Source organism: Anser anser (assembly GCF_964211835.1).
Source record: "Anser anser genome assembly, chromosome: 15".
Lineage (NCBI taxonomy): Eukaryota > Metazoa > Chordata > Aves > Anseriformes > Anatidae > Anser > Anser anser.
In genome coordinates, this window is record NC_139736.1 from 5406664 (window position 1) to 5432124 (window position 25461).

At 43.3% G+C, this 25461-nt stretch overlaps 1 protein-coding gene across 5 annotated transcripts in view; it reads left to right on the top strand.

Moving 5' to 3' along the window:
- Positions 1-25461, top strand: part of MAD1L1 (mitotic arrest deficient 1 like 1) — a 353458-nt gene that overhangs the window by 190974 nt on the left and 137023 nt on the right. For all 5 annotated transcript variants that reach the window (XM_083800613.1, XM_083800616.1, XM_083800615.1 and 2 more), the window contains 2 exons: positions 9-97; positions 8598-8688. In XM_083800613.1, coding sequence (XP_083656739.1) covers positions 9-97; positions 8598-8688 — 180 coding nt within the window. The remainder of the gene's footprint in view (positions 1-8; positions 98-8597; positions 8689-25461) is intronic.

Genomic DNA, 25461 nt, shown 5'->3' on the forward strand with positions numbered 1-25461 from the left:
TTCTGCAGCTGGAGGTGGAGATGAAGGTCCTGAAGTCTCAAGAGTGCGCAGCTGAGCAAAGTACTTCCATCACCAAGGAGGAGATTGACTCACTCAGGTAGGCAAGGCTAGGAAGATTTTACTGTTTTCAGTGGAACTAATGAGAAGTTCTAGCTGTTCTCCCTGTCTGCTATGGATATTGCCATCTTATGGTGGAGCACCAGATACAGGATGTCATCGTGGTACAGTACCTGAAAAAGTATATGCATATAGACTGCCTGTACACACAGGCTGCCTGCTATTCAGGGACCAGCAAGGTAACATTGATCAGAACATGTTTTCCTTGTATTTCTGTAGTAGTATTTCTTTTCCTAAGCACGCCTTTTACTTTCTGAATAGCTTTTATGGATGTAAGAAATCCGTGAAGCATTAACAGAAAGCCTCAGCCCCTGATCTTTTCTGCATTTAGATACTTTATAGGCTTTTTTACCTTTTAGGAGGGTGCGGACTCTTTTCTTTTAATCTATTTGGGGTCTCTTGCACTCAAGTAATTCATGAGACTGGTTCCTGCATCACTATTCCCCCTATTGAGTTCCTTCCCTGTGGAAACAGCATTGCTGTTTGTTTATTTTGACTGAATCTGGACTGTAAATATAGGATCTGTTGGCGTGTGTGTGAAGAGGTTTAGAATCGAGCTTTTGTAATACTGATGTGCATGTAGCACTGGAGATAAAAAGAGGGACGTTTCCCCTAGTGCATTGCTGCAGATGGCAGAGGGATACCTGTTGTGATTCAGTGAAAGAGAAGTTACAAAACGGCGTTCCAGCAGAGGATACGTGAGCATTTACAAAAGCTACGGTGAAGCTAGACAACCTTTCCATGTATTTATTAAAGCATTTACAGCTTCCATTCCAAAGCAGGTGACACAATAAATACTGAGCATGGAAAAGTTCATCTGTTTCTGAATGTTTAATAAAGTTCCTTTTATTTAAGCTGAGCAAATCAGATCTTGACAGGCTGAGTTTTTTATTCTCGGCTGATGTAAGACTTTGGCTGGAGTTTCTCTTCTTAATTCTTTTATATTTTCAGCTCCATCACTATAAAGTGTTACTGCCTCTTAGGACTGAAAGCGAGATTTTTGCAGCAAGTGGAATCTTGCAGAAAGCAGAAATTACTGGCCCGTGTGTTATGACTTTGCTCTTGTGCCTTGCCTCTGGAGCTTGTTTTACGTCTTTGAAAGCCCAGTTCCATAGCAGAGGGAAGGTGTTTGAAAATAACACATGTTCAGCTAAGCTATTCCAATAAGTTTTAGGGCTATAAACCTAATCATAGGGACTCACTCCTGGAGTATAGTTCCCTCAGGGTGGTGTAATAGTTCTGAAGACCCAAGGCATACATCTCCCTTTTTTTATTCTATCGTGTGTTTGAGTTCTGGTAGAGGATAATATGCTATGGCTTCCCTTTTTTTTGGGGACGTTAAACCTGGCTCCATCTGCTTTTGCTTGTTGTGGATGTTTGACCTGAGCTCATTCAGGCTTTTCCTTTGCTGAGGCGCAGCAGACCCTCTGAAACCTGCTGTTTATGCTGCTGCAGGAGTATTCAGCACCTCCTCAGCACCACTAAACCCGTCACTCCTGATTAATATTATGCCTCTCTATCAGTAAAGCCAGCATCCTGTTTGCTGTCTTCTGGGAGCTGAAGGTTTTCAGAATATTTCTGCAGCAGCTCCTTGGTCTGTCCCTCCCCGGGCTGGTGTGGGCTGCAGCACCCTTTCATGCAGGGAGACGTTCGGTGTCTATTTTCACCTCCGAGACACATCATTCAGCGTTTATCTTCACTGAACAGCATTTGCCATCTATTACTGAGTAGCTGCAGGGACAGAGCGTGCAGGGGGAAACAGCCAGGTTGCCACAAAGTCTGGGACCACTGCATATTGCAGGAGGCTCTTGGCAGTGAGGGTAGAGATGTCTGGCTTTGTCCTGAGTTAAAATCTATTTCCCAGGCAAGGGCAAGAGGAACTGACAAGTACCTGCTTGTTACAGACTTGTGGTGTTAGGTTCTGCTTATGGTAGCCCTAAAGCCCTCTAGATAATGTTTCTCTCTGTCCTTTTGGTTTTAAAAGAATTTCTTTGATACTAATCTCATCTCTCTCCTCCTTTCACGAAATTGTGTCAAAGCCTCCACACAAAGTATGACAGAAACGCAGGCCTGTTCCTCGTAAAGCCGTTAATGGTGTGGAGCTGCACTCCAGTCCTGAGCCGCACACTGAAGGCTATTTAATCAAAGAGGCTGAGCTTCTGGAATCGTTTCACAGTGATATTTTGTCTTTCCTTTCCCATTTCAGTACCGCATGCCTCAGGGGCCGTGGGTGCACAGAAACCACAGTCCCCGGATCTAATTCCGGGCTGTTTTTTTTCTGTTGCTTTTTACTGAACCACTTTTAGTTGTTACGGTAGACTGGCTGATTTAAATACTTGTCCCAAGCCTTGATGCTAGTCATTTAGCTACAAAGCTGCTCTAAAAAGCGTGCATTTGTTTGTTTTTAATCACCCTTGTCAGTGCTCAGCTCTTGGTTTCTAGCAGTAAATGACTGAGAAAGTGTTCTCTTTTAGCTGGAGCTGTCTGTGCTCAGAGGCTAGTAAGCCAGCGCTTGCTCATTTTTCCGTGTGTTGGCTACTCTTGCTGCTTCAGGTCTCTTTTCAAACTCTCAAACACTCCATCCAGTAGCACGCATGCTTCTCTGCAGTCAGAATCAAGTCTGAATAAAGCGTTTTTTTATGGTTCTAGACTTCAGCAGTCAAAGGGTATGGTTCAGCCTTATTTTGTGCTTTCTGGCATTTTCTGTGCACTGGACGTGTGAACCTGGGCCAAGCTCACTCTTCGCAGAAGAGGCTCCTAGTCAAATCAACACGTGATAACTCAGGGGGATAACTCTCCCCCTGTGTTTGGTGTTCAGGAATAATTCTCTGTGGTCCATGGCAGAACCCTCCACGTGTCACGGCTGGATGCACCTCTCCATGCAGCAGGACTGGGTAGCTGTGAGAAAAGAACAGGAGGAGTTTTGGAAGAGAAGAGCGATCAGTATGCAGAGGATTGGATCTGCTGCGCTTGCCCTCCTGCTGTGTCATCACAGGCCTCAAGTGTTTACTGGATTTTACATAGCTGCTAAGGAGGAGCTAGCAACACGAGCTCCATCCTTCCTCCTTCCAGCTACAGACTGCAGCCAGCAATTAATTCTGGCAGAAAACAGGGGGAAGAAGAGTATAAACTTTACAATTTGGAAAGTGGGGAAAGAAATCCCACAGATTATGATGGAGCTATTTTCATTTCGGCAATCTGTGGTCTTTGAAATCCCATTAGCAAAAGTACGATGCGTCTGGTCTGAGCCCAAGCACTCCAGTTAGCTGCTGTCATGAAGGAATGTGAAAAATAGAGGAAATCCAGTAGAAGCCAGCAAGAGGAGTCTGCTGAACAGGAATGGACTGTGAGCCTCCAGGCATTTCCATATACACCCTGTGGTTAGGAGCTAACTTCTGAAAACAAAAGCAGGAGACATATAAAGTGAAAAAAAATCCATATTAATCCTTTGAATCTGTATTCATCTCCTGCGAGTGAATGAGAGCCTTTAAAAATATACTTTTGTCTCATTTTTCTTTAGTATGGAAAGTAAATTTTCAGCAAGAGACTTGAAAGAGTTCATCAGTTTTTCCTCCTCCTCTTGAGAACAAAGTGCTCTTTCGTCAGACCTTTTATAACTTTAAATGTGAAACTCTCTCCCAGCACCATCGTTTCTGAAGAGACAATAAAAGCTGGTGCTAGCGCTGTCATTTCTCACACTTCTTGCAGCTCCCTCTGAAATCACATTTGTTTATATTCTGCAGATGTTATGAAAAGAAAAAGTGGTCAAACTCTCGAGTTCATGTACTGTGGGATATAGCGGAGCAGAGAGCATTTAAGCATTAACACCTTTTAGAGGGAAGGTGATAGCTGTGCAGAAACTAATATTTCAGAACCTATAAATAAAAGAAATCTATTAGAAAAAAAAAAGAAACTTCTCTGAAGACTTAAGTGGCAACAGCTGAAGGACCTTTTCAGCTGGAACAAATCTGAACTTTTTCTCTCTGCTGTCAAACTACAACCCCAGTAAATCCTAAATGTTTTCTGTGGATTTAGTGACTGGGTAGAGTTACAGTAATTCAAAAGAAATTCATGTCCTTGCCAATGCCTATTAGTCACACTTGCTGGAATTCTGTCTGCTCTGCTCCTAACACCATCTCAATGCCATCTGGATCCCTTAATAGCGTCTTCCCAACACATACATTTTCTGCTCCATTCAGTAGTTTCTTGTTCAGCAGTAGCATTTCCACATGGCCATGTCCTCTTCCCAGATGGGGCCTCTGCGAGACACGTCGTCATTGGCGATACCCATGCTATTCTACAGGCATTCGGGTACCACATCTGCAGACATTAAAAACAAAGAAAGAAGCTAGAGAAGTGATGGTGGCCGGTTGGCACTGTTCAACACCTGGATTGAAAAGGACTTTTGGAAGTGCCTAGATGCTAATGAAAAATCATAAAGATTATCCCCTTCTTTTTATTTTCTGCTTCTTCCTTCTGAAAAGCAAGCAGCCTGGCATTTGCTGTCCAGGAGCTATTGCTTACCTCTGAAACACTTCTTACACAGACTGAACATGACATGGTGTGATGTCTCCTGATCCTCACAAACGTCATTTCAGTAGACCTGAAGCTGCAGGTTTGTGTTTTTTCTGTGTGTGTTCCATCTTCTAACGTGGGACAGTGAAACGTGCAGTGGAGGCAACATAAAGCTCAATTTTGGGAAGTGGGAAAATCTGCAAGTCTGAGTAGATGACAATTTATCTTTGTTCTTGCGCTAAACTTGATCTTGCAAAAGGCTGCAGAGATGGCTGTCTTTGGAGCCTTTACCCCTGGGTTAAGTTGTCTGCATCTCATGCAGGAAAAGTCTCCCAGAAATGCGAAGAGTTCTTTTTCACAGTTTAAATATTTTCATGTTTTCAAACCCCTGTATGGAGAATAAGTCGGTAAATTTTCCAGAAATTGATCTGAATAATTTTCCCTGTATCGTTAAAGTTGAGAACGGTGACAGTATTTTAGAAAGTAACTGATGTTTCTTCCTTCCTTATGCCACAAGGCTGCTTTTAAAATGAGTACACGCATTCATTCTGGGCCAGCCATTAAGTTGATAGATGGCTGTGCTGTACCCAGATGTTGCTGTACTCTGTTTTTTGTTGTTCTCACGTGAACGTATCGTTGATTGTTCTCCTTACCAGAAAGTAACTCCCCTATGTAACAAGTTGAGGCATGCAAATTGATGATAAAATAGCATCACATATTTCGCTGCAGATGTCCCTGGACAGAGAGTGTGCAAGGTGCATGCAGACTAAGGCTGCCTTTATAGATGCTGGAGCATCATTCAGAAGCAGTATGCAGTTGGCCCTGTACCTGAATTTACTTAAATGAAAAACTCAAGTGTGAAGCAAGTAAATATTTTTCAATATTTGACTGCCGTATCTTAACCAGCAGCTGCAAATGCTTTGCTGTGTTTATATATAGATAGGATTTCCCTTGCTTCTCTTTCTTTGCCACTGGGGAGTGTTCCCGAGGGCTGTAAAGCAAAGATAGAATAGCACAAACTGTTTCCTAATGGCTCTTAATGCTATCCCACTGGAGATCCAGGACACTTAACGGCGTTAAAAATAGGTTAGAAGAGGGCTAAGCAGTGAAAGCACAAGTGAGTCCTAAAAAGCTCCCTCCTACAAAGAGGTTACAGCAGTGTTCCTGGACCTCTGCGCAGAGGAAGCAGCAAGCTTTCTCTCTGAACGAGTGGCGTGGAGGCAGTGTGGGGGTCCTCCCCTCTGAGGCAGCCTCGTCTGCCAACCCCGAGGCCACCGGCCATGAAGTACGTGCTCTGGGGATGGCTGCTGCAGGCTGCCAGTGCCCCACACTCCAAAACGGCTGGTGCCTGGGTGAGAAACGGAGGGCAGGAACAAAATTAAATCTTAAAACTGCAGGGAAGTACCATGAAAATGTAATGACTTTAGCCTCCCCTCGTTACGGCCTGCTTGTCCCTCAGCTCTTCTCCAAGTGTTTTCTGGTGACCACTGTGAATGATTTCAGAGAGCACATTGGAGGCCTGAGCTCAAACATCTGTCCAGAGAAGTTTTGTAGGCGATAACAGCAACATTGCAGCTTATCTGAGAGCCTAAATGGGCAGAAATTTGCTCTAAATTAAAATCCAGCTTGTCAAGTATGGAGAAAGGACTGATGAGAGTCCTGTGTCTGGCTCTGACCTTTCAGGAGCTGTTGTGCTCATCTTCCTCAGAAAAAAGCGTTGCTGTTCTCGTGGCCTGCTTTGCAAGCCATTTAGAAACACGCCATTAAAAGCATTAATTCCATTTTGAATTTCCATTTTTTCTGACCTTTTCAGTCTCCTGCTTCTTCAGCATCCTCCATCCCTGCAAACTTTGTGTCTCTTCTGGAAATTATTGATGATCTTTTTTAATGGCCTAGACAATGCTAAAAGCCACTCGGCTGAGAAGCTTCCAAAAGGGAAAAAAGATGTTACTTAATAATATCTGAACATTACCAGCAGGGGTCAGGCTTACAAATAATTTAAGTAATTCAAGCTGCATATTTGTAAAGGAGACATTTCTGTGCTGAACATGTTGTAGATCAGCCAGCTTCTGTGGAAAAGTTTGTAGCTTTTCCCTCACTTGCCTGGTTAATAGGAGAGACGACTTCTCACTTGTACCTGAAACTTCTGTTGTATAATTCCTGGATATTGGCAGATGGGCATGTTGTTTATTGTCACAGTGCAAGGATTTTCAACTTAATTTAGATCATTTAAAAGTGTGTGTTATCAAGCAAGATAATTAATTTTTAAAAACTATTCTGGTAAAGAATCCTCCAAAAACTGGATGCAAAGATCGATGTTAATATGTATTAGTTGCGCAGTTAATCGCAAGAAGTTAAAATGAGAAAGGTGAGGTTCTCAAGCAGTGTTAAGGTTTTTGTACTCTGTACTTAAATGCAAGCAAAAATGTTATATTGAACTTTTTATAATAATTTCTCCTGCATAACAAGTTTGATAGAGTTCTCTGAAGGATTCAACAATCATTTGGCTAAAGCTGATATGGTTGATATAATATGTTTGACCTTTCAAAAAGCTTTGAGCCAAAGGTCTCAAAGAGACATTACTCTGTTGGAATAAAAAAGAATGTTCTTTGTTGGATTATTAAGAATATAAAATCACAGAGGGCATCCCAGTTTACTGTCTGTATTGATCGCCAGTAGTGGATGCCCACGCAAATTGGGCGAAGCTACTGAGGGTACTTTGTCAGAAGGCTCTCCTAGATTTTACTGTATTTTCTCCAGGATTTCCTGGGCCAGAGATTATATCTTTCTGTTTTGTGAAGCTTAGTACATTTTTCTTCTATTAATTTATATCATGCAAATTTACAAGATGGAAAATCAAGGAATAAATTTTCATTTTTCACAATATAGGGGGTTTTCCACTAGGTCTTAGAATGGTTTTTATTGGGAACTTGTCCAACACAAAAAGAAGTTTGTGAGTAGTGATAGAGTTTGAGGTAATATGAAAATATGCAGGTTATCAGGCTGTTAGTATTTCAGGAGAATCTTATGATGCTACTTGATAGAATAAGAGATGAAGTTTTAGATAAAAAAAATATATATAAAATCCACGGATGTATGAAAAACGTCTTTACTTTTACTTGTACAATAGTGGGCTCTAAAAGGGCTGTTATCACTCTAGAAAGAGATCTTACATTATTGTGAACATTTCTCTAAACATATCAAGGAAGTGCTCAGTGGTTAAAAAGACAAATGGAACACTAGGAATTATTAGAAAACAAGTTGAGACCAAAACAGCCTCATACTACTGAATACATCTGAGTGCTGTTTGTAATTCTAGCTCTTCCCATAGCAAAAAGTTTATATAAAACTTGAAGGACAATAAAGATGAACAGAAATATGGAAAGCCTTTGATGTGAGGAAAGACTAAATTGAAATTCTTCAGGAAATAATACAGGGAGGCTTTTAGAGTTGCACAGAGAGGGGAGCATGGTACAATTATTCACAGTTCTTCATTGCAGAACTAACAGGCGCTCAGTGAAATAATCACATGTGAAGTATAAAACAAAATGAACTAATTTTTCATACAGCACATAATTAAATTGTGGAACTTACTGCCAAGGAGCATTGTGAAGGCCAAAAGTATAAATCAGATCAAAAAGAGATTTGACACCTTCACGGAGATTTTAGCTGTTGGTGGTTATTGAACATGATGGTCTAGACTCTGTCTCTCTTCTCAGGAAGTATCTAAGTTAAATTTGCTTTATATTCAAGTTGTGTATTTTAACTATGTATTTTTGAAATTATATTTTAATCATACAAAGTTAGTTCACGCAAATAGCTAAAAGATACACCTCAGTAGCATAGCTTTGTGACATTGAATACAGGAATCATCTGCCACTGTCCGTGATTTCAGTTTTTACTTGATCATTTGTAGAGAGACTGGGCAAAGACAGAGTGTTTATTATCTTTCCTTTCCTCTCTAGGCTGAAAATTGAGGAGCTAGAAGCTGAACGCAGCAAGCTGGAAGAGGAGAACAGATCTCTGGAAATGAAACTGGAGAAGCTAACTCTGCAGGTAGGAAACTTGGACGTCCAAAAAGAGTGGCTGGAGAGCCTGATACAGTCCATACAGTTCTAACAGATTTGCCAAATTGAACCTTACAACACACACGTTCATTTCCCTCGGTCTGGGCAAGGTGCTTTAGGAAGCCTGTGCAAAATGCACCGATACACCTTTATCTTTGTGTTATTGAAGTGTTTGGGTGTTGGATTCAATCACACACATCAAGTTTTTTCAATATGCTTGTCTAGAACCACCAGTTTGTGGCCTCATTAGACAGTAGTTTTCCAGTCCTGGAAGCATCAGTGCTGTTGAGAAGATGACAACACGGCAGTGCCACAAGAGCACAGACAGTCAGAGGCAGGAGGCGCGGAGTCAGGAGGATGAAGGGGTGTGCTTGTTTTGCTGTGCTACTGCAGGTGTTTTACCATTTGTTGAGGTAGCTGCCATCCTATATGGCAAAAGGTCTTCAGTTTTTCACTCTGGCAAGATCAGTGAAGTCTCCCTCCCTGAAGGAAGGCAAGGGAGCCCACAGCAGTCAAGTGGACTGTGTTCAGCCTGCTCTGATGTTGGTAACAACTTTCCTGTGCAGAGGAGGAGCATGGAAGTTTCTTCAAGCTTTCATAGCATTTCCTGTCTGAAAGGTGCTGGAGCAAACAAGAACCTGTGCACGTTTGTTTAATCACAGTCCATCCTGCTATGAACAGTGTTATCTCTCCGTGCTGTTCTCTCTGATATGCTGAACAGCTCTGCATTGTAGCATTTCATTCTCTTAATTTTCCTTTCTTTCTCTCTTTTTTCCCCCCATTTTTGTGTAAATTGGTTTGTGGTAAAAAAAACAAAACAAAACAAAAAAAACCACCATAGTTTTGAAATTACCCAGATTTCTGTCAGACTATTGATTTTATCCTGACACCTATTAGAGGTGGATCTTTTTTTTTTTTTTTATTACCAATTCCTAGAGACAGGGGAAGTGACAGCTTTGATAAAGCAAGGAGCTAAGAGCTGCTGAGCATCTCAGCTGAGCCATGTTTAGTGTGAAACCTGTCACCTGGCTCACCTTTAATTGGGTTTCAGTCATCAGGAGATGAAAGCTTTGGGCTGGTGTTTGGATGCTCAGGTCTCCAAAATACACAGCAGCAGCTTTGGTTTCAGAGCAGGTTACAACTCACTCAATTCGTATTTAATCTGTAGTCGTTGTCTTATGGTCGCTGCTGGCTTGCCAGGGGGGCCTGACCAGAGGAATTCCCTGTTTTCTTCCTGATGCTGAGACATGCTCTGTGCTGCTCTCGAGATGCCAAAGCACCAAGTGTTGTAAGGCTCACATTCAAAGAGGAAAGATCCAAAGGCTATAGCGTAGTCTTGCTAATTTTCTGCCTTGTGGTCATCAGCATCAGCTACCATTTGGACAGCTGAGCTTCTGCAGTATAAAAAAGTAACGTGGTGATAGGCTGGGAACAAGATGCTCTTCTCCTCGCTTGTTTTCTACTTGTATCTTAGAGGTGGCTGCCAAAAGCAGCTTCTCCAAAGGAGGAGGACTAGAGAGGAGAGCATAAATATAAGGAATATGTGAGTTGAATGCTAAAATGTCAGTATTGATCAGCGTGTGCCCACCTGAATGGTCAAGATTTTGGAACTCCTCAGAGGGCAAAACATCAGCTTGCCTGGTTTTTATTCGCTTAGCATATAAAACACCTTGACAGGCCAAGCTTGGAGTGACTTTTTTTTATACACGCTGGAAAACAGTTCCTTAGAGTGGGAACCCACTAAGTTAAGGATAAGCTTAGTAATTCACCTCTTTTATCAATGCTGAGAAAATACACTAAGGATATTATTATACGCTGAGATAAGGTCACTAAAGTGTTGCTAGTTTGATGTTATTTATTCCTCTCTTTGAAAGAAATCACTGGGAAATGATGGGTTAAATTAACTTCCCTTTATCACAAAGGGGAAAAAAAAGGCAAGACAAACTTCAGTAAAATTTTCTTGTGATTTCTGTGTATGAATAGAAAGATGATTGAAATTACAAACATGGGAAAGCATGGCATCAAATCAAATCAAAGTGTAAGAGAAAGTAGAGGGTGATGTTAAACAAGGTAGGAAGAGGCCAATTTCTGACAAGTCTTTATCTGCAGTTCCTTTTTTAAAATAAAAGCTAACTTTCTGGAACTGTGTCTACTGAATGAAAGATGCATGGGGAGGCTGTACTGAAGTTGGGAATTTGGAAGAGGCAGGATTTAGAATTAGGGCTTCGCCTGCTTGACACAGGACTGGACTGAAATCTGAATTCACAAAGCCGTGTGTGGTGAACGAAACTGAAGGGCATACAGCTAATGTTTCCTGATAAAAACCATCGAGGGTTGACTGCACTGATGTGTGGAAAGGAATAAGATTTCAAAAATGTTTGCCGCCTCTCACGTCCTCTTGTAGCTCAGTACTGGCACGTGGCTTTTGCTCATCTCAGCTTTGGCTGCTGATAGCAGTAGGCACTTTGGTGTAAGATAGGAGCGTGATTCACACTCCCCGAGCTCAGTATTAGCAAATAAAGAAACAGAGCTACCGATAGCTATCTGCAGCAGCGTATATAACATCTGACATCTCTTTGTATTCCTTGCTTGTGTGGGGACAGCTTGAATTATGGCTGAAGGCGCTTTCCACCTCCACACACCCTCTCTTCCGAAACCCCTTGGCTCTTGACACCTAGCTGTAGGCTGCATTGATTTTCCTTCACTGGTATAAAGACTTTAGCATGGATATTACTCACTGGTCAGGTCTTTACTGCTAATAAAAACCTCAGATTACAAAAACACGAGAAATGTTTGGACTGTAGGGAAATGACACCCTGCTGAGATGCCTCCCCCATCACCCAGGATATTATCTTAAGAATAACATCTGAACTGCGGCTCAGCAAAGGGATTCAAATAATATGTGAAAAGCGAGGGTTTAACCAGACAATTTTATCCCTTCCTCCCCACTGTCTTTCTTTTGATGAAGTAAAAAAGACTGAGTCTTTAATCTGGGAAAGAAAACGTGCTGTTACTGCTTGGTCTACGGTGGGCAGGCTTGCTGAGATTTCTGTGAAAAGTTTGGTTTGCTAGTTGTCTGAAATGATTTGGGCCATCTTCCCGAGTTGGTGGTGCAGCTTGGCCAGGAGCGAAAGAGACTGATCAAATCAGTGCTTTTTGGATAAAGTGGAAGGAAAGACTTGTGAAGAGTGTTCAATTAGCATTTCTTACTGCTAGGAGCCTCGTGTTTACAGGCAACCAAGCGGATGTGAAGTGTTCCTTATGCAAATACTACTCTCCTGCTTTTCCTGCTCTCTACTCTTTGAGCTGAAGGAGAAGAGATTCTTCAACTTCGGCTGCTTCAAGGAAGATTGATTAAAATCAGCTGCAGTTTCACTTAATTGGAACCATATGCTTGGCAAGGGAGCAGGACTAGTTAGAAGTCCTCGTAATTAGTTCACAGCTGGTTGGTGAGAAAAATGAAATTCCAGTTTGAGTTTGATAAGTGGATCTCTATAGATAAAAGTCAGGGAGATGCTTTTTTTACACTGAGATATGTTTGGGCTTGGAAATCGTCACTAGTCCCATAACCAAGCTAGCATCCTTATCCTTTTGTGCGTATACATGTATATTTAGGAGGCCAAATAGATTGAGCCATTATTTTCTTGCTAATTTTGGAGTAAAAGGAATCACCTGTGGATGCTGGCAGTGAAAGCAATCTGAGCAGGGTCCCAGGAAGCTTGAAAAGAGGACCCTGAAGACTTGCTGAGACCCTTGGTTGGGCTGTGTGAAAGGCTCAGGGCTTGGCATGGGCTCTGAGCTGATCAACTTGTGAGTGTGATGCCCATAAACGTAGTAATAATTAGTTGTCTTTAGCCTTTCTGCCGGTCACTAATGTAACAGCAACAGCCATAAAAATGCGATGTTATTCATACGTATTGAAATAATTGGTTTTGTCCGTTACCTCAGGGCTTGAAAGGAGTTGACTGGTTAGCTGCAAGTAGGGGTTCCTGTCTGAAAACCACCTTACACAGCAGGAGGGGAACATGGTTTTTACACAGTGGTTTTTAATATAGAAGCAGAATGAAATAGGAGTGTGTTTGAATGACACGCAGCAGTGTAATTTTAGGCTGTTTTTTCTACCCTGAGCACTACAGCACTGTAAGTTAGCCTGAGTGCTGTGCTGGCTCCGGTGGCTGAGCTCGCCCGTCCAGCTGGGTGTTTCTGCACAAAGTTCGGTTTTGGATGTGGTGTCAGGATGGATGAGGGTGCTCCACTCTGTGACCTCGAGTTCTCCCAAGTACGTTTCAGCTAAAACTGCTTGTGAAAATGAGAGCTCTAAGGTTTGGTCTACTTCAGGTCTACGTGGTATGGGGGACACCCATCAGAAAACATTCCCCAGCCAGAAGCTGGTATTTAGGCTAAATTTAGTTGTTGGAACTACAACCAAGGGACTGAACTCCAGTGTCCAAAAAGGAACTGCCTGAGAAAAACTTATTCCACAAGAGGTACTGTGGGAGTATTTCTTCCATGCTGATATGACTTTATTCAGAGGTGTTCATTAATCCATGTGCAGTAGTTCCTTTCTAAATGTCAAACTTTACTATTGTTATCGACCATTTTACAATTTAAGATATTAATCTGGTTAAATTCAATCTTAGTTTCTTCCAGGTTTTAAATTGATTATTTTTACACAAATTAAAGCATAAACCACTTGTCGACTTCACTGCTAGTTGTGTCGTAGCTGTAATAATTTAAAGATAAGAAAAAGGTGAGTTTTGCAGGCAGTATTTTTTTTTTTTGGGTAGGAATATCTGATATAATTGCCGAAGTTAGTTACAAATAGAGTGGGTGTCTGCAGGCTCTGTCCTATTTGTCTGCTGTAGGTTATTTTAATTGGACCCATTGTGTTGGTCCCACCCATGCAAGAGGCTCGGCAAGGACAGCGGGCGGCTGCCACCTGCTTTATTTCATTTTTTTCCAGGAGTCAAACGCCCATGGACGATGATATGCTGGGACATCCAGAGTAACCTCGTGCTTCTATTTTGAGGGAGCAGCAAAAGGGTGCTGGGAGCTGTGCTCCAAGCAGTTTGTTCTGTGTTATTCCCTGTGGTGGACAAGGGAGTGTTTCCCATCTTTAAGCATTAATGACTCATTTTATACTTAGGACTTCGGCGGCCAGGCGGTAACTGGCTTGGAGTTAAGAGCCCAAGGCAAAGTTGAGGTCATTTAATAGTCTAACTGTTCATTATGTGACCAGTGAAGAATGATGAATGAATCATTTACACTGTTATAAAACTTAAAGGGACATTGTCAACCTTTCAAGGTTTCCTAATTTACCTCTCAAATGCTCATGGAGCTTCTTCATGGATCATCTTGATGCTTTCCCTTTCTGGGTTAGCCTCTGAGGCACAGCTTGCTCTCACTAAAAACCTCAGATGGTCAAGCTCAGTCCTTTTTAAAAAAAAAAAAAGAAGGAAGAAGAAGAAAGAAAGAAAAGTAAAGAAAAAAAGAATTTCCTTAAATGGATTTGGGCAAACCACTTTTGTATCTCTTCAGTCAGGTGTAGCTTTTGGTAAGGCATAGGAACAGATTTGTGTGTGCTTCCAGAGGGATTTAATTACAGGATAGAATACCTGAGAATATACAGCGGGAAACACAGTAAAAACAAGATCAGCTAAGCAGAAGAGTGCAGGTTCCGGTCTGCAAAAGAAGGTCATGGTACAAACGTACTGCCCCACCCCGCCAGTATGTTGGGTTTCATGGGAGCATCTGGAAGTGGCTGGGGTGCAGAGCAATCTGTGGTCCTTTCCACAGGCTCCTGCTGGATTTTTTCAAAAATAAACTCCTCTTTTACAGGCAGAGATTATCTTCTGAATTTAACAGACTGCACTATCTGCCCAAGTGAGCACCATCAAAGGGAGACTGCTCTGGGGGTCATTCCACAGTTTTGCTCAAAAGACCAACAAAAAACCCACGTGGTAAACATCTGTTGCCTCAGTTAAATTTGTACCTTTTGGTGCTAGTTATGGACCCGATAGCGCAAGTGTAGCACAGGCATTTTATTCACAGATTTGCATTCCTAATGCTTAGCCTCATAGCAAATGTACTTTCAGGTATTTGCGGCTACCTTTATGCTTTCAGGAGACTCCCTGTGACCTAAACACCTCTGCTTCTCACTGTAAGCTTATAACCAGGATGTTACGGGTATCTGGCTTTGACAACTAGCAGGTATGGGATGCTTGCATGGAACATTCAAGGCATTTGAGAGCATGCATGCACCCAGATGGCTGTGACCATAGCATGGACTGGGTCAATCTCGTACCATGAGTAGCAAGAGCAGTGATAACGGGGCAGAGGCAGTAACATGCCAGTGGCTAGAGCAGCGCTGCAGAGTCACTGAGCAGGTACTCTAGTGGTTAGTATGAGCAAAAACCTGTGTTGGTTTACCTTCACTCTGTTGCTTGCACTACTTAGGTTAAGCTACAGTCAAGCTGCTTTGCTGTGTAGGTGTCTCTAGTGTGGTAGACTGCTAAGTGTAGATGCTAAAGTGCTACCCAAATGAATCACAGGAAAAGATCTACCCCTGTAGCAAGCCTGTGATTTGTGCTAGAAGAACTCTGTGATTTGGGAGAAAATATCTTGAATCTTGTGCGTGTGGATTAGGTACAGGAGAAAGTCCTAGAACTAGTATAAAACAGAAGGAGTACAACACTAGTTATATCTTTATATATATATAATACATACTTCAGCCTTGAGGAGTGCATGGCACTGAATTAGCTGAGGCTATGCAAATATTTGTACATGTAAATTCTGAAAACATTGCAGTTATTAGAATTAACAGGAATTAGAAATGTTCCTTGGGGTTGGAGAAGAGAAGCATAAACATGTCAGCAAGTTGTGGCGGTTCAAAGAGAAGCTGTTTCTTGGCCTCTGTGGCCCTGATAAATGTGACGTGCAAGTGGATGTCTAATAAAACAAGGACATGCATGGTACAGACTTGCTAATGTTTGTTAACATCAGGGACCGTGATTGCATAGATTCACATTTGTGCAGGGAAGTTTTACCAATGTGCCCTTTAAAAAAATTTTTTAAGGAATTCATACATTGAATATTAAACAACTGAAGCTCTAAATTTTACTGCCAGAGCTAACAATGTATTGTTTATTTCATGCAGCACCTTTCTCGAAGTTCTGCAGAAACTGATTAACATTTGCATAATACATATAACACAAAAATCCATAATAAATTCATTAATGTACTCCTTTTGCTATCCCTGCAAATATCAGCAGTTGTGTGGCATCACACAGCTCATTAGATGAGCAGAAGAGAGGATGGGTGAGCACTGGATTTCCTGAACAGCTCTGAAACAGGAAAAGGTCACTGCGCTAAGCCTTGCTACCTGAGCAGCAGCATGGAGAGCGCAGGGTGAGTGGGGAGAGAGCTGGGGAGGGGAAAATGGTCCCCTGGAAAAGGTCTCTGCACCCACAGGTATATGCAGCACAAACTTTATGAGATGGCGTCTATGCTAGAGTAGAAAAATGAGTGATGAGCACAAAATGTGTTTGAGGATACAGCCACACCGAGGAGGAGGTTGCTCCTAGAGTGCATGTGTTGTGCGGGGGGCAAACACCAAGAAGTTGTTGAAGTCCTGCTGCAGGACAAGAAAGCTGTTTGGAAAGAAGCCTTACTTTCCGAGCAGTTATTGCAGAACAAATGGTGAGGTTTTAAAAGTTGTGTAAGATTTTATTGTGTGGTGGGAGGTTCACTAAACCTATAAATCTGGGGGTGTTCTGCGTGTGTACAGCTTTCATGGACGGAAAGCAGGGTGATGGACACAGTGCTCTGTTAGCCGTTGTATTGAAGAGCCAGAGTAATTTCAACTACAAGTAACTGTTCAGATACATTTTCATTTATAAACTGCCCCTCCATCCTACAGTGATAGCTGATAAAATATTAGTAAGCAGCAAGTAGAGATGGCTTCCATGCAAGGACAGCATTGCACTGATTCCCCAGAATCACAATGTGAGTGAAAACCCAGGCTGGGTAGGCAGACACAACCATTTTAAAAAGAGGCTTCGCTTTTTAGCTCCTCTAATCTTATTCATCATGTAGCAAGGAAAAAGCAAAGTTTCAGGAAATGATAAGAGCGACTGTCCCTTTATAATTTTCTAGTTTTACTGTGTAGTCATTTGATGGCACAAATTAGTTTTCAATTGTTCTTTCTTCATTTTCCATTATTCTTCTGCTTTGAATTCTGCTGTGATGTCACAGAAACAAAACAAAAATGTCGTTTTGAGCTAAATAGGGAAAATAATGCATGGAAAGGTTTGTTTACTGAAGCTTTGTGCTTTTCCTTGGATTTCTATGAATAAACACCACGTCCTTAAGTTACAGCTCTCTCCGTATTTGGCTTTTAGCTTTTCATTACTTGTTATCGTTTCAGCCTTTGTTTGACGAACCAATTACTTCCGAACTTTTGATTAAAACAAAATAATAGGTCACAGTTTCATGCTGTCCTTGTCTTTCCACTTCTGTTATAGTCTGGCTTTTTGCCACTGGTCTTTGTAAAGTCAAAGTTTTCAGTAATATTCTTCAACAGTTTTATTCTCCTGATAAGGAGACCCTGGTTACAGTGCAGGATTTTTCCTCTGCTGCTTGGTATGCGGAAAACTTGGCACCGTCTCTAAGAGACAGAAGGCCAGGATGTCTTACCTAAATTATGGGAAAGAAATGAAGTCGGAGTTCAGGTTTTTGGTTTGGTTTTGTTTTTCTCCGTGTGGGGAGGAGGAAAATCTGCCTGTTTCACGCTACAGTGAAGAGTGGGCAGTGACAGTAATGCTGTTTTAAGAAACTTGAGAAAATGGGGAGATAATCTGAGCAGAGCCACTGCCGGGAAGGGCAGCGTGCTTCAGAGGAATAATGTGGTGTCTGCTGGGGGGATGCAAGGGTGTGAGATGGCGACACCTTATCTTCCACATCCCACAACCCTTTCCTTTGACCAGAATGACCTACCACCTATCTGACGCCCAGAGGCAAAGAACTGCATAAAGAAAACGGGTTTCCCCTAAAGAATTTTATCGAATAGTAGAAGGGAAACGTGATGTGCATTTGTCACTCAAACGCTTGGCATTGTGCAGATCAATCTGTAGCCGAGGCTATGCTAGGGATCAGAGTTTGTAGGGTGTCTGGGGAGAACCAGGGTGGTCTGAAAGGGGCCACGCAGGGAGGAGTAACACCCCGATGCATGAGCATCTCTGATAGTGCACCCTGAAGGCGGTCAGACCACAGTATGGTCCCTTTCCAGTCTGTTTTGAAATTTGCCTCGATTTCCTTTTTCTTTAAAGGCTCTAAAAAGACATAGATCCATATAAACCAGAAAAAAAAAAGTATTTTAGACAGCTTTTCTACCCAGATATGAAAGACAGGTAAGAGTAGAATGGAAAAAGATGCTTAATTTCAGTAGAAGAGCTGTTCTCTTCAAAACAGGATAGACAGCCAGGATGGCAGGGTAAGTGAAACGCTGTGGAAAGGGTGTCTTTTTTAAAAACAATCAGTAGTGAGATGCTGCTGCTGTGTGCGCATAGGAGTGGTGCTGTCTGTAAAGCCCGGTCGTGTTAAACACGGGTGGGAGGGTTCCCAGGTGATCTGTCCCATCTCTGCGTTTCCCCAGGCATGGGGTTTAGCACATCAGGGACACCGCTGCTTCCCCTGCTCAACATTTAGGCCTTACGTACCTTAAATAATACAGAAGCTGTGCCTGTTCTTTGCATTTTTGGCAGGGCGTTTAAAATGAAATAAAAACTCCCTGAAATACATTGTGCACGTCGGACACAACATCAGATGTTTGGTTCAGATTGTGACCTTTCAGAATAAAGACGGCGCTTTAGAAAAAAGGGGTCATTGTGATTCCGGCTCTGGTAGGATGAAAAACTTGAAAACCCACTGACATAAAGGCTGCTCAGCAAGCATGATCTCCACAGAGATCCTCTCGTGTGCTTTTGGTCTTTTTCCAGTGGATACATTCTTTCTGTGCAATACTACCACGGTTGCAATCAGTAGTAATTACAGAAATTTTCTCATTTTTATGAGTAAGGGGATGTGAAAAGCTGTTGGCAAGGCAGTCTCTGTAGGGGAGCTCAGCTGTAGAACTGCCTTCCCTCTAGAGCCTGGGTTGCTGTCCTCAAGGTTGTTTCCTTAGGAGTCAGGGATTGCTTATGGGTTGTATGTTCAGTGTGCAAGAAGAATTATTGGATATGCACGAGTTAAGATTGATATTACTGTGGTGAAGCAGTGTGGACACTGAAATACAGCGCATGGATTTAATTATATGTACGGACATGTATTTGCACACAAGTATTAGGATGCACGTAGTTGCACCTGTGTGTACCCATGCTTTGAGAGGGGTGTGTGCAAAATAGGAAACTTTACCCAGATACTTTCAACAGAATCAGTTTGGAGTGGGATGCTCTGTGTAACGTACAAAACAGTTTCCCTGGTGGAAACTAACGTCTAGGGCCAAATAATTTGGGGACTGAAAGTACAAAGCCTTTTGGCTTTTCTGCTTTCCCAGGGTCTCTGATATCCTCTGAGTAAGATGCTGCTGTAGGCACTAGCCATTCAGAAGACAGACCTGTGTCTGCACCTGGACATTTTTGTGTGGTCCATTCTCTCAAGCATCCTAGGCGAAAATACCAGATGTCCTACAAAACGGACCTACTGGTCGATTCACCAGCATATTCCTCCTGAGCCTTTCCCTTTCATCCTCTGCCGTCTCAGCTCCTTGGCTGTTCTGTTCAACTTAATGCTCTTTACTGATGTTGCATGCTTCCATGGGATCAAAAAGAGACTGAGCCCTTTTGATTTGTGTGAAGGTTGGAGACGATGCCCTTCTGCCGATGTACGCAATGATAGCTTGAAAACTTGCTACTGGGCTAGGTTCCTTCTGAAGTATTTATTTCTTGAGGCAGTCAGATCAAGATAATGTTGAATTCACTGCTTGGAGCAGTTAACTCAAAGCCCTCCAGAATCCAGTAGGTTGCCCCCATGGCCTTTCCTCGTATTGTTTCAGTTTATCCATAAATCTCTCTCACTCTTGTAAATTCTATACGAGGAGGTGACTCTCCCCATCTGAAAGGATTTCAGAGCTGCTTGAAGTCTGCTTGTACTGGCAGAAAAAAACAATTGAGCTTTGAGTTTGAACTGAGAGGCAGATAAGATCACCAGAAGATTTCCACAGCAAATGCAGAATACATTCTTCTCTAATGGATTCTTAGTGCTATCTGGCAAATAATTGAATTGCTGGGGGAAAAGGAAAAGGGGACTGGGTTGCTTCTTTTTTTCTTTTTTTTTTTCACACTCCCAAGTTTTATGAGAGTAGAAAGTAAAAGGTAGCTTCTCTGCACGACCCAGGATGTCTGTCAGAGGTAGCAGAAGCTAATTAAAATGTCACTTTTTGTTCCTGAGGGTGATGAGGTAGAAAGCACTGATCACTTCCTTGGTTCAAGGGACTTTTTTGAGTCTTTGCTTCTATCTTCTCACTGTGAAAGGAAGAAATTCATGCTTTGGGGGTAGGATAGAGGCCACTGGGTCAATCTGGCCTCTCTCTCTCTGGAGTAAAGCAGGAAATAAATCCATTCTTGCTCTACTGCGATTACTTTTGAGGCAGTCTCACTCCAGCTGGGCCGTGCCAAGGATGGTGTTTCTGCTGGCCCATCGTGGTCAGTGCTGCTTACCCTGCGTGGCCAAACCAAGTGCTAGGAGGGGTTGGCAGTCAGTCCTCGGTCCTCTGGGAGGTTTGCACAGCTTCTCAGTTTCAGTGCCTAGCCCTGTGAAGTGACAAAGCAATGCGGTGTCCTCCTCTTCACTTCCTTCTGTTTAGAAGTACTGAGTATGCCCTGGTAAGCCAAGGGAATGACGAGGAAAGATAATAACACAGCCTTCGGTATATTCTTTGGAAACACTCAGATGGGAAAGAGGTGGTCCAAGCCATGCAGCCTGCATCATTGAAAAACACTGAACAACAACAAAAGGAGAAAAAAAAAAGAAAAAAAAAAGAAAGGATGATCATCAGGAAAATTGCTATAATGGTAAGATAATTAGAACACAGAATGATTAACATTAGTCAGTGTGCTGCATTGGCAAGGACTATGCAAGTTGACATAATAGGCCTCTTCCATATCGAACGTGTGGATTTTCAGCGTTCAGTTTAACACTTTCATGTGACTTTAATAGAGTTCGCTACTGAAACAGGCATGTGGTTCTCTGGTACTGTTGTTGGCTGTTTTTGCTCTCCCATGGCTGGCCATTCGAAGGACCGTCTTGCTTTCTCCTTGTGTCTACTGATTATTGAAGGACAAAAGCCATCCTCACTGAGGAGTTTCTCCAGAAGTGAACTACTAACGTGTACTCTTTCAGTTGTACCTGTTGAAAATGAATCTCCCTAAAAACAAGCAAACAAACAAAACACCAAAACAGGAACAAACAAACAAAAAATCTCTCAGACATAGCAGAAAATCACTGTCATCTCCTCAAAGAGAAAACAAGCGTTTAGGAGACCTGATACTGACAGTCTCTTCTAAAAAGGACTTCTATGAATGTCCAGAGCAGAAGACAACCCCAGCTGTATGTCAACTCTACCTTAACGCTTGGAGAGCCCCCCTGGCAGTCCCTTGCAGCAGCTTTCCCCTCACTGTGCTTAGATAGATACTGGCTGGCAGCTCTTGGCTGCTCGCCGTGTTGGGGTGCTCGTATTAGCACAAGCTTGGCTTTTCCTCTGCGTGCTGCAGGGATCCGGATCCCCAAACTGGCACCTCCTTCGTTACAGCTGATAAAACCCAACGGTGCTTTGTGGCAGAAGCCTTCCTGACCTCAGTAGTGCTTTTTCTCCATCTCACCCCTTTTCTGAGTAAATAGCAAACTTTTTTTCTTTAAAGTGTGGGAGAGAACACTGCCCAAATCCCCCCTTTGCCTTGGGCCCTGTGTTCCCTGCAGGAAAGGGATACTGGGAAGGAATTGCAGTCATGCAGCTGTGTAGTGAATATGTAAAGTGTGTTTTGCGTGGTTTGTATTTTGTGGATTATTTTTTCTCTCCTGACCCCACCTCAGATGAAATTCCTGCGCGTTATCTGTTCCTTTGGGTTGGGCAATCAGCAGATACAATCGAGGTCTGTTAGGATGCAGCGATCCAGCATACAAAGCAGTCGCGTTAGGACCGAGGAGCCAGGACTAATGGGGAACAAAGCTGGCAGCAGAAGACAGAGAAATATGGCAGAATAGCATTCATTAGGGATCAGATTCAATAACTGTAAAACGATAAGTTTATGATCAAAGTCTTACTTGAAGCATTTTAATGACACAGTTGTTTAATCCATTTAAAGCAGATAGATAAGGAGTTAAGTGAAATCTACAGCAGTCGTCTTTCTGAGCTGTTTATGAACCTGTTACAGGCTACAGCTCGCTGTGAAAGACACAGGATGGATGGCTGCTGTAGCAGCTGAATAAAACATAATGGGCTACCAGTCTTTATATGCTGATTTACATATGAGGTCAGTAAAACTTAATGCAAAGGCTTGTGGTTTGTCTTAGGAGCACACGTGGTTCCTCAGCTATTTTTAACGTGTATGTTACTAGCAAGAGTATGGATGAGGGAAAGGGCAGAATTATTTTCAAACCATTCTGTGCCAGGACATTCAATTCCCAGTGGGTGTGTCTCCTCTGGAAGCAGCAGCAGCACAGGCTGCTGTAGTGACAGGACTGAAACGGGCTCTGGCACTTTAACCACTGTGTCATCTGCCATAGGAATTACACATCTGAGAAAGCTCAGGGGGTCAGGGGAGCACACAAGTTGTTTCTCATCTTTTCCTTCCATTGCTGGACTTGGGCCACCTTCCATCCCTCACCTCGCGTCTCTCCTCAGTGAGTTAACCTCCTTCCTGGCTTTTCTTGCCAAACATTAAAACTCGCTGCAGAGTCGGATGGCACTTCGCTGTGTGTGCTGGTGGAGCAGGGATCTGTCTTAGTAGCTGTTAGCCACCTGGCCATTAGGAATCACCTGATGCCAATTACAGCTGGAGTGCTGAGTGCGTGTCTGGAGACTGTACCTCTTTCTATTTCTCAACTAGTCGTTCTCCCCTGTAATACTCCTCTCCCAGCAAACACGCTCCTGGGTTTATGACGTACCTAGGAGGTCCCATGTCCCGCATACTCCCTCAGCAAAGGCGTCCTTTCCGCTCATTAAACACTTGGTCTCCGTGCACAGCCTTTTCACAGCTGTAGAGAAGCAAGCAGAGGGGGCTCTTTGTCTACTCATGGCTCAGGGCTGGTCGAGCTGCTGGAAGCAAAGTAGTCGCTGCTGCTGCATTGTTCCAGGCAGTGTAACAGCTCCGGCTGTGCCTGATGCAGGCAGTGGCGGAGTTGGTATCAAGCTGGTAGGGAACGGGGAGAATTTCCAAGGGCTCCAGGCCATCTTGTTTTCTACCTGCACAGAAAGTGTTGCTGTCCCGCAGTGGTATTGATTAGTTTTAAAGCAGGGAGGTGATAAATGGACATTTCAGGTGGTTTGGGTAGATGTGACTGCAGTGGACGGAGCCGTTTAAATCGAGCCTGGAATATCTGCACTTACCTCATGCTGGTTTTCTTGCTCATCCCAGGAGGAGGTGTGCTCACATCTAGCAACAGAGCAGTCCCGCGGAGGGGCCTTCTCAGTCCTCTTCACTTGCCCTTTGCACAGAAACAGTCTCCATCCTTTTCCTCTGGTGTCTCTGCCCCGGCTGGCTCCTGCTGCTGCGCTTGTTGGGCTGCCGCTCGCAGCTGCTCGGAGCTGGGCACGGCTGGGAGAGACCGGCTCAGGCTGAACGCTGCACAGCCCTCGCAGCGTGCCACAGCAGCCAGACCAATTACCGGTTTTTAAGCAGCCTTGGGTCCACTGTCTGCACACTGCCATTTCCTGAGAGAGAATTGGAAGCTATTTTGCTTGTTTAAAAATCAGTAAAGTTTGCCTTCTAAAATTTTAGCACCAGCAGCTCTCTCTCTCCTTACTCCACTTTCCGGTTTTCCTCCACTTTTCAGCATCCATTTTCTTAGCTACTGTTCTTTCCCAAGAGCTCAGGGACTGAACACTTGAGATCTCACTTGTAGGGTGCAATATTTACAAAGCTGGGTTTTAATCCACCTCCTTTCTCTGAGTGCCTTGTTCTTTGAGGAGGGAGCTGGGCTAGCAGCCGCTGCCCAGCCTGAGACTGGCAGTGCAGCACAGTGACCTGCATGCAGTGAGGGTGGTTTCCCACTTCCAACCCTGTATCAGGGACACGGGAACAAATTGGTAATCTCTTGAAAACAGACGTTGGCTGCTTGCTGTGATGCTTGCTGATGTATTGTAGCACCCTAGCAAAGCCTGTCCATGACAGAAGTGCACAGACCAGCAATAAGGTTGTCCTAAGGAAAAAAAAAAAAAAAGCAAAACCAAACAAAAACACAGGGCTCAGGCTCTCTTGTTCACTTATTTATAAATATTTGGTCAAATAAGGTTACTGCTGCAGAAGTAAAACCTCCCATGTAGACATTTGTGAGGCTTTGAGTCAAGAGAGGGAGCTCAGCAGCAGTGGGAGGAGGATGGTGCAACAGCAGGGGCTGGTAGCACAGAGGGGACTGGGAAGTGGCCAGTTTTATCATCTGGATGTGGGCCTGGCAGCTTATAAGGTAGGAGATGTTAGCAATCTCACCTTTCTGGGGGGGGAATATGACAGGATGTGAGTAAGCAGCTTCTGTAGAACTTGGAGATAATTGCCCTGAAACTCGGTCCCTTGTGGTGCCAAGGGGATGCGCTGCACCTCGGTCGTGGCAGCCCCAGTGGCATGGCGTGGTTTTGAGGACACAGTGGGACAGAAACATTTCGGTGATAAAGAACAAATCCACACGATTTTGTTACAGTTAAACTTGCCTGGACCCGAGCAGCTTTGGCACTTCGTGGTCACGGCTGATTTATCCATGTAGAAGTTGAGCTCTCGGGGCCATGTGCTCCTTCCCAGAGGGCTGCAAGCACCACCCAACCTGGTAACCCGGTATTTGCTGACCAGCTCACCTGGTAGAACTGTACTCCCGATTTCCCTGGTTCTTTGCCTAGCAGAGCTTCTTTTTGAATAGGACACCATCTCATTTAACAGCTTTTGAGAGAAGCCAAAGCATTTGTGTGCGTTTTAACTTAATATGTAAGGTACAGAGCTGGTGTGAAGGTACAGATCAGTTCTTACAGTTGCATTCTTACAGCATTCAGAAAACAAATTGGAGTTTGCAGTTGGTAAGGATCCAGGCAGAATTTCTAAAATTGAATAGTATTCACAAGTTCAGCGTGGACAAGCACATTACTGATCCAGAAAAGGCAGGTGTGTGCTGAGGAATTACACAAGTTTGGGATTTTTATATTTTTCATATAGAGAGGCAGCCATGTTATGGCCTCCTGGAAGGTTTTTTAACGTGGATTAGAATTACTAGGGTTAGCTGGGAGGTAGTTCGGGGGGGTGTTGGAATTGGGGATTAGTGGACTGGGTTTATCTATTACAGAAGCCCACTTCGTAGCTGATGGCTGAAGTTGGCTCTCAGTGTGCCAGCTCGTGCTGCTCTAGGTGCTTCCTGAGGGAGGACCATCAGTATTTATCCATCGAAATCTCTGCTTGATGGACAGCCATGTTATTGTTACCATAGTACATGCATGCTAGGAGAGAAATAATCTGAGATTACAGGGGTAAATTGTGTTTGTTCAAGCTGTTTGCTTGCCAGTTCCACT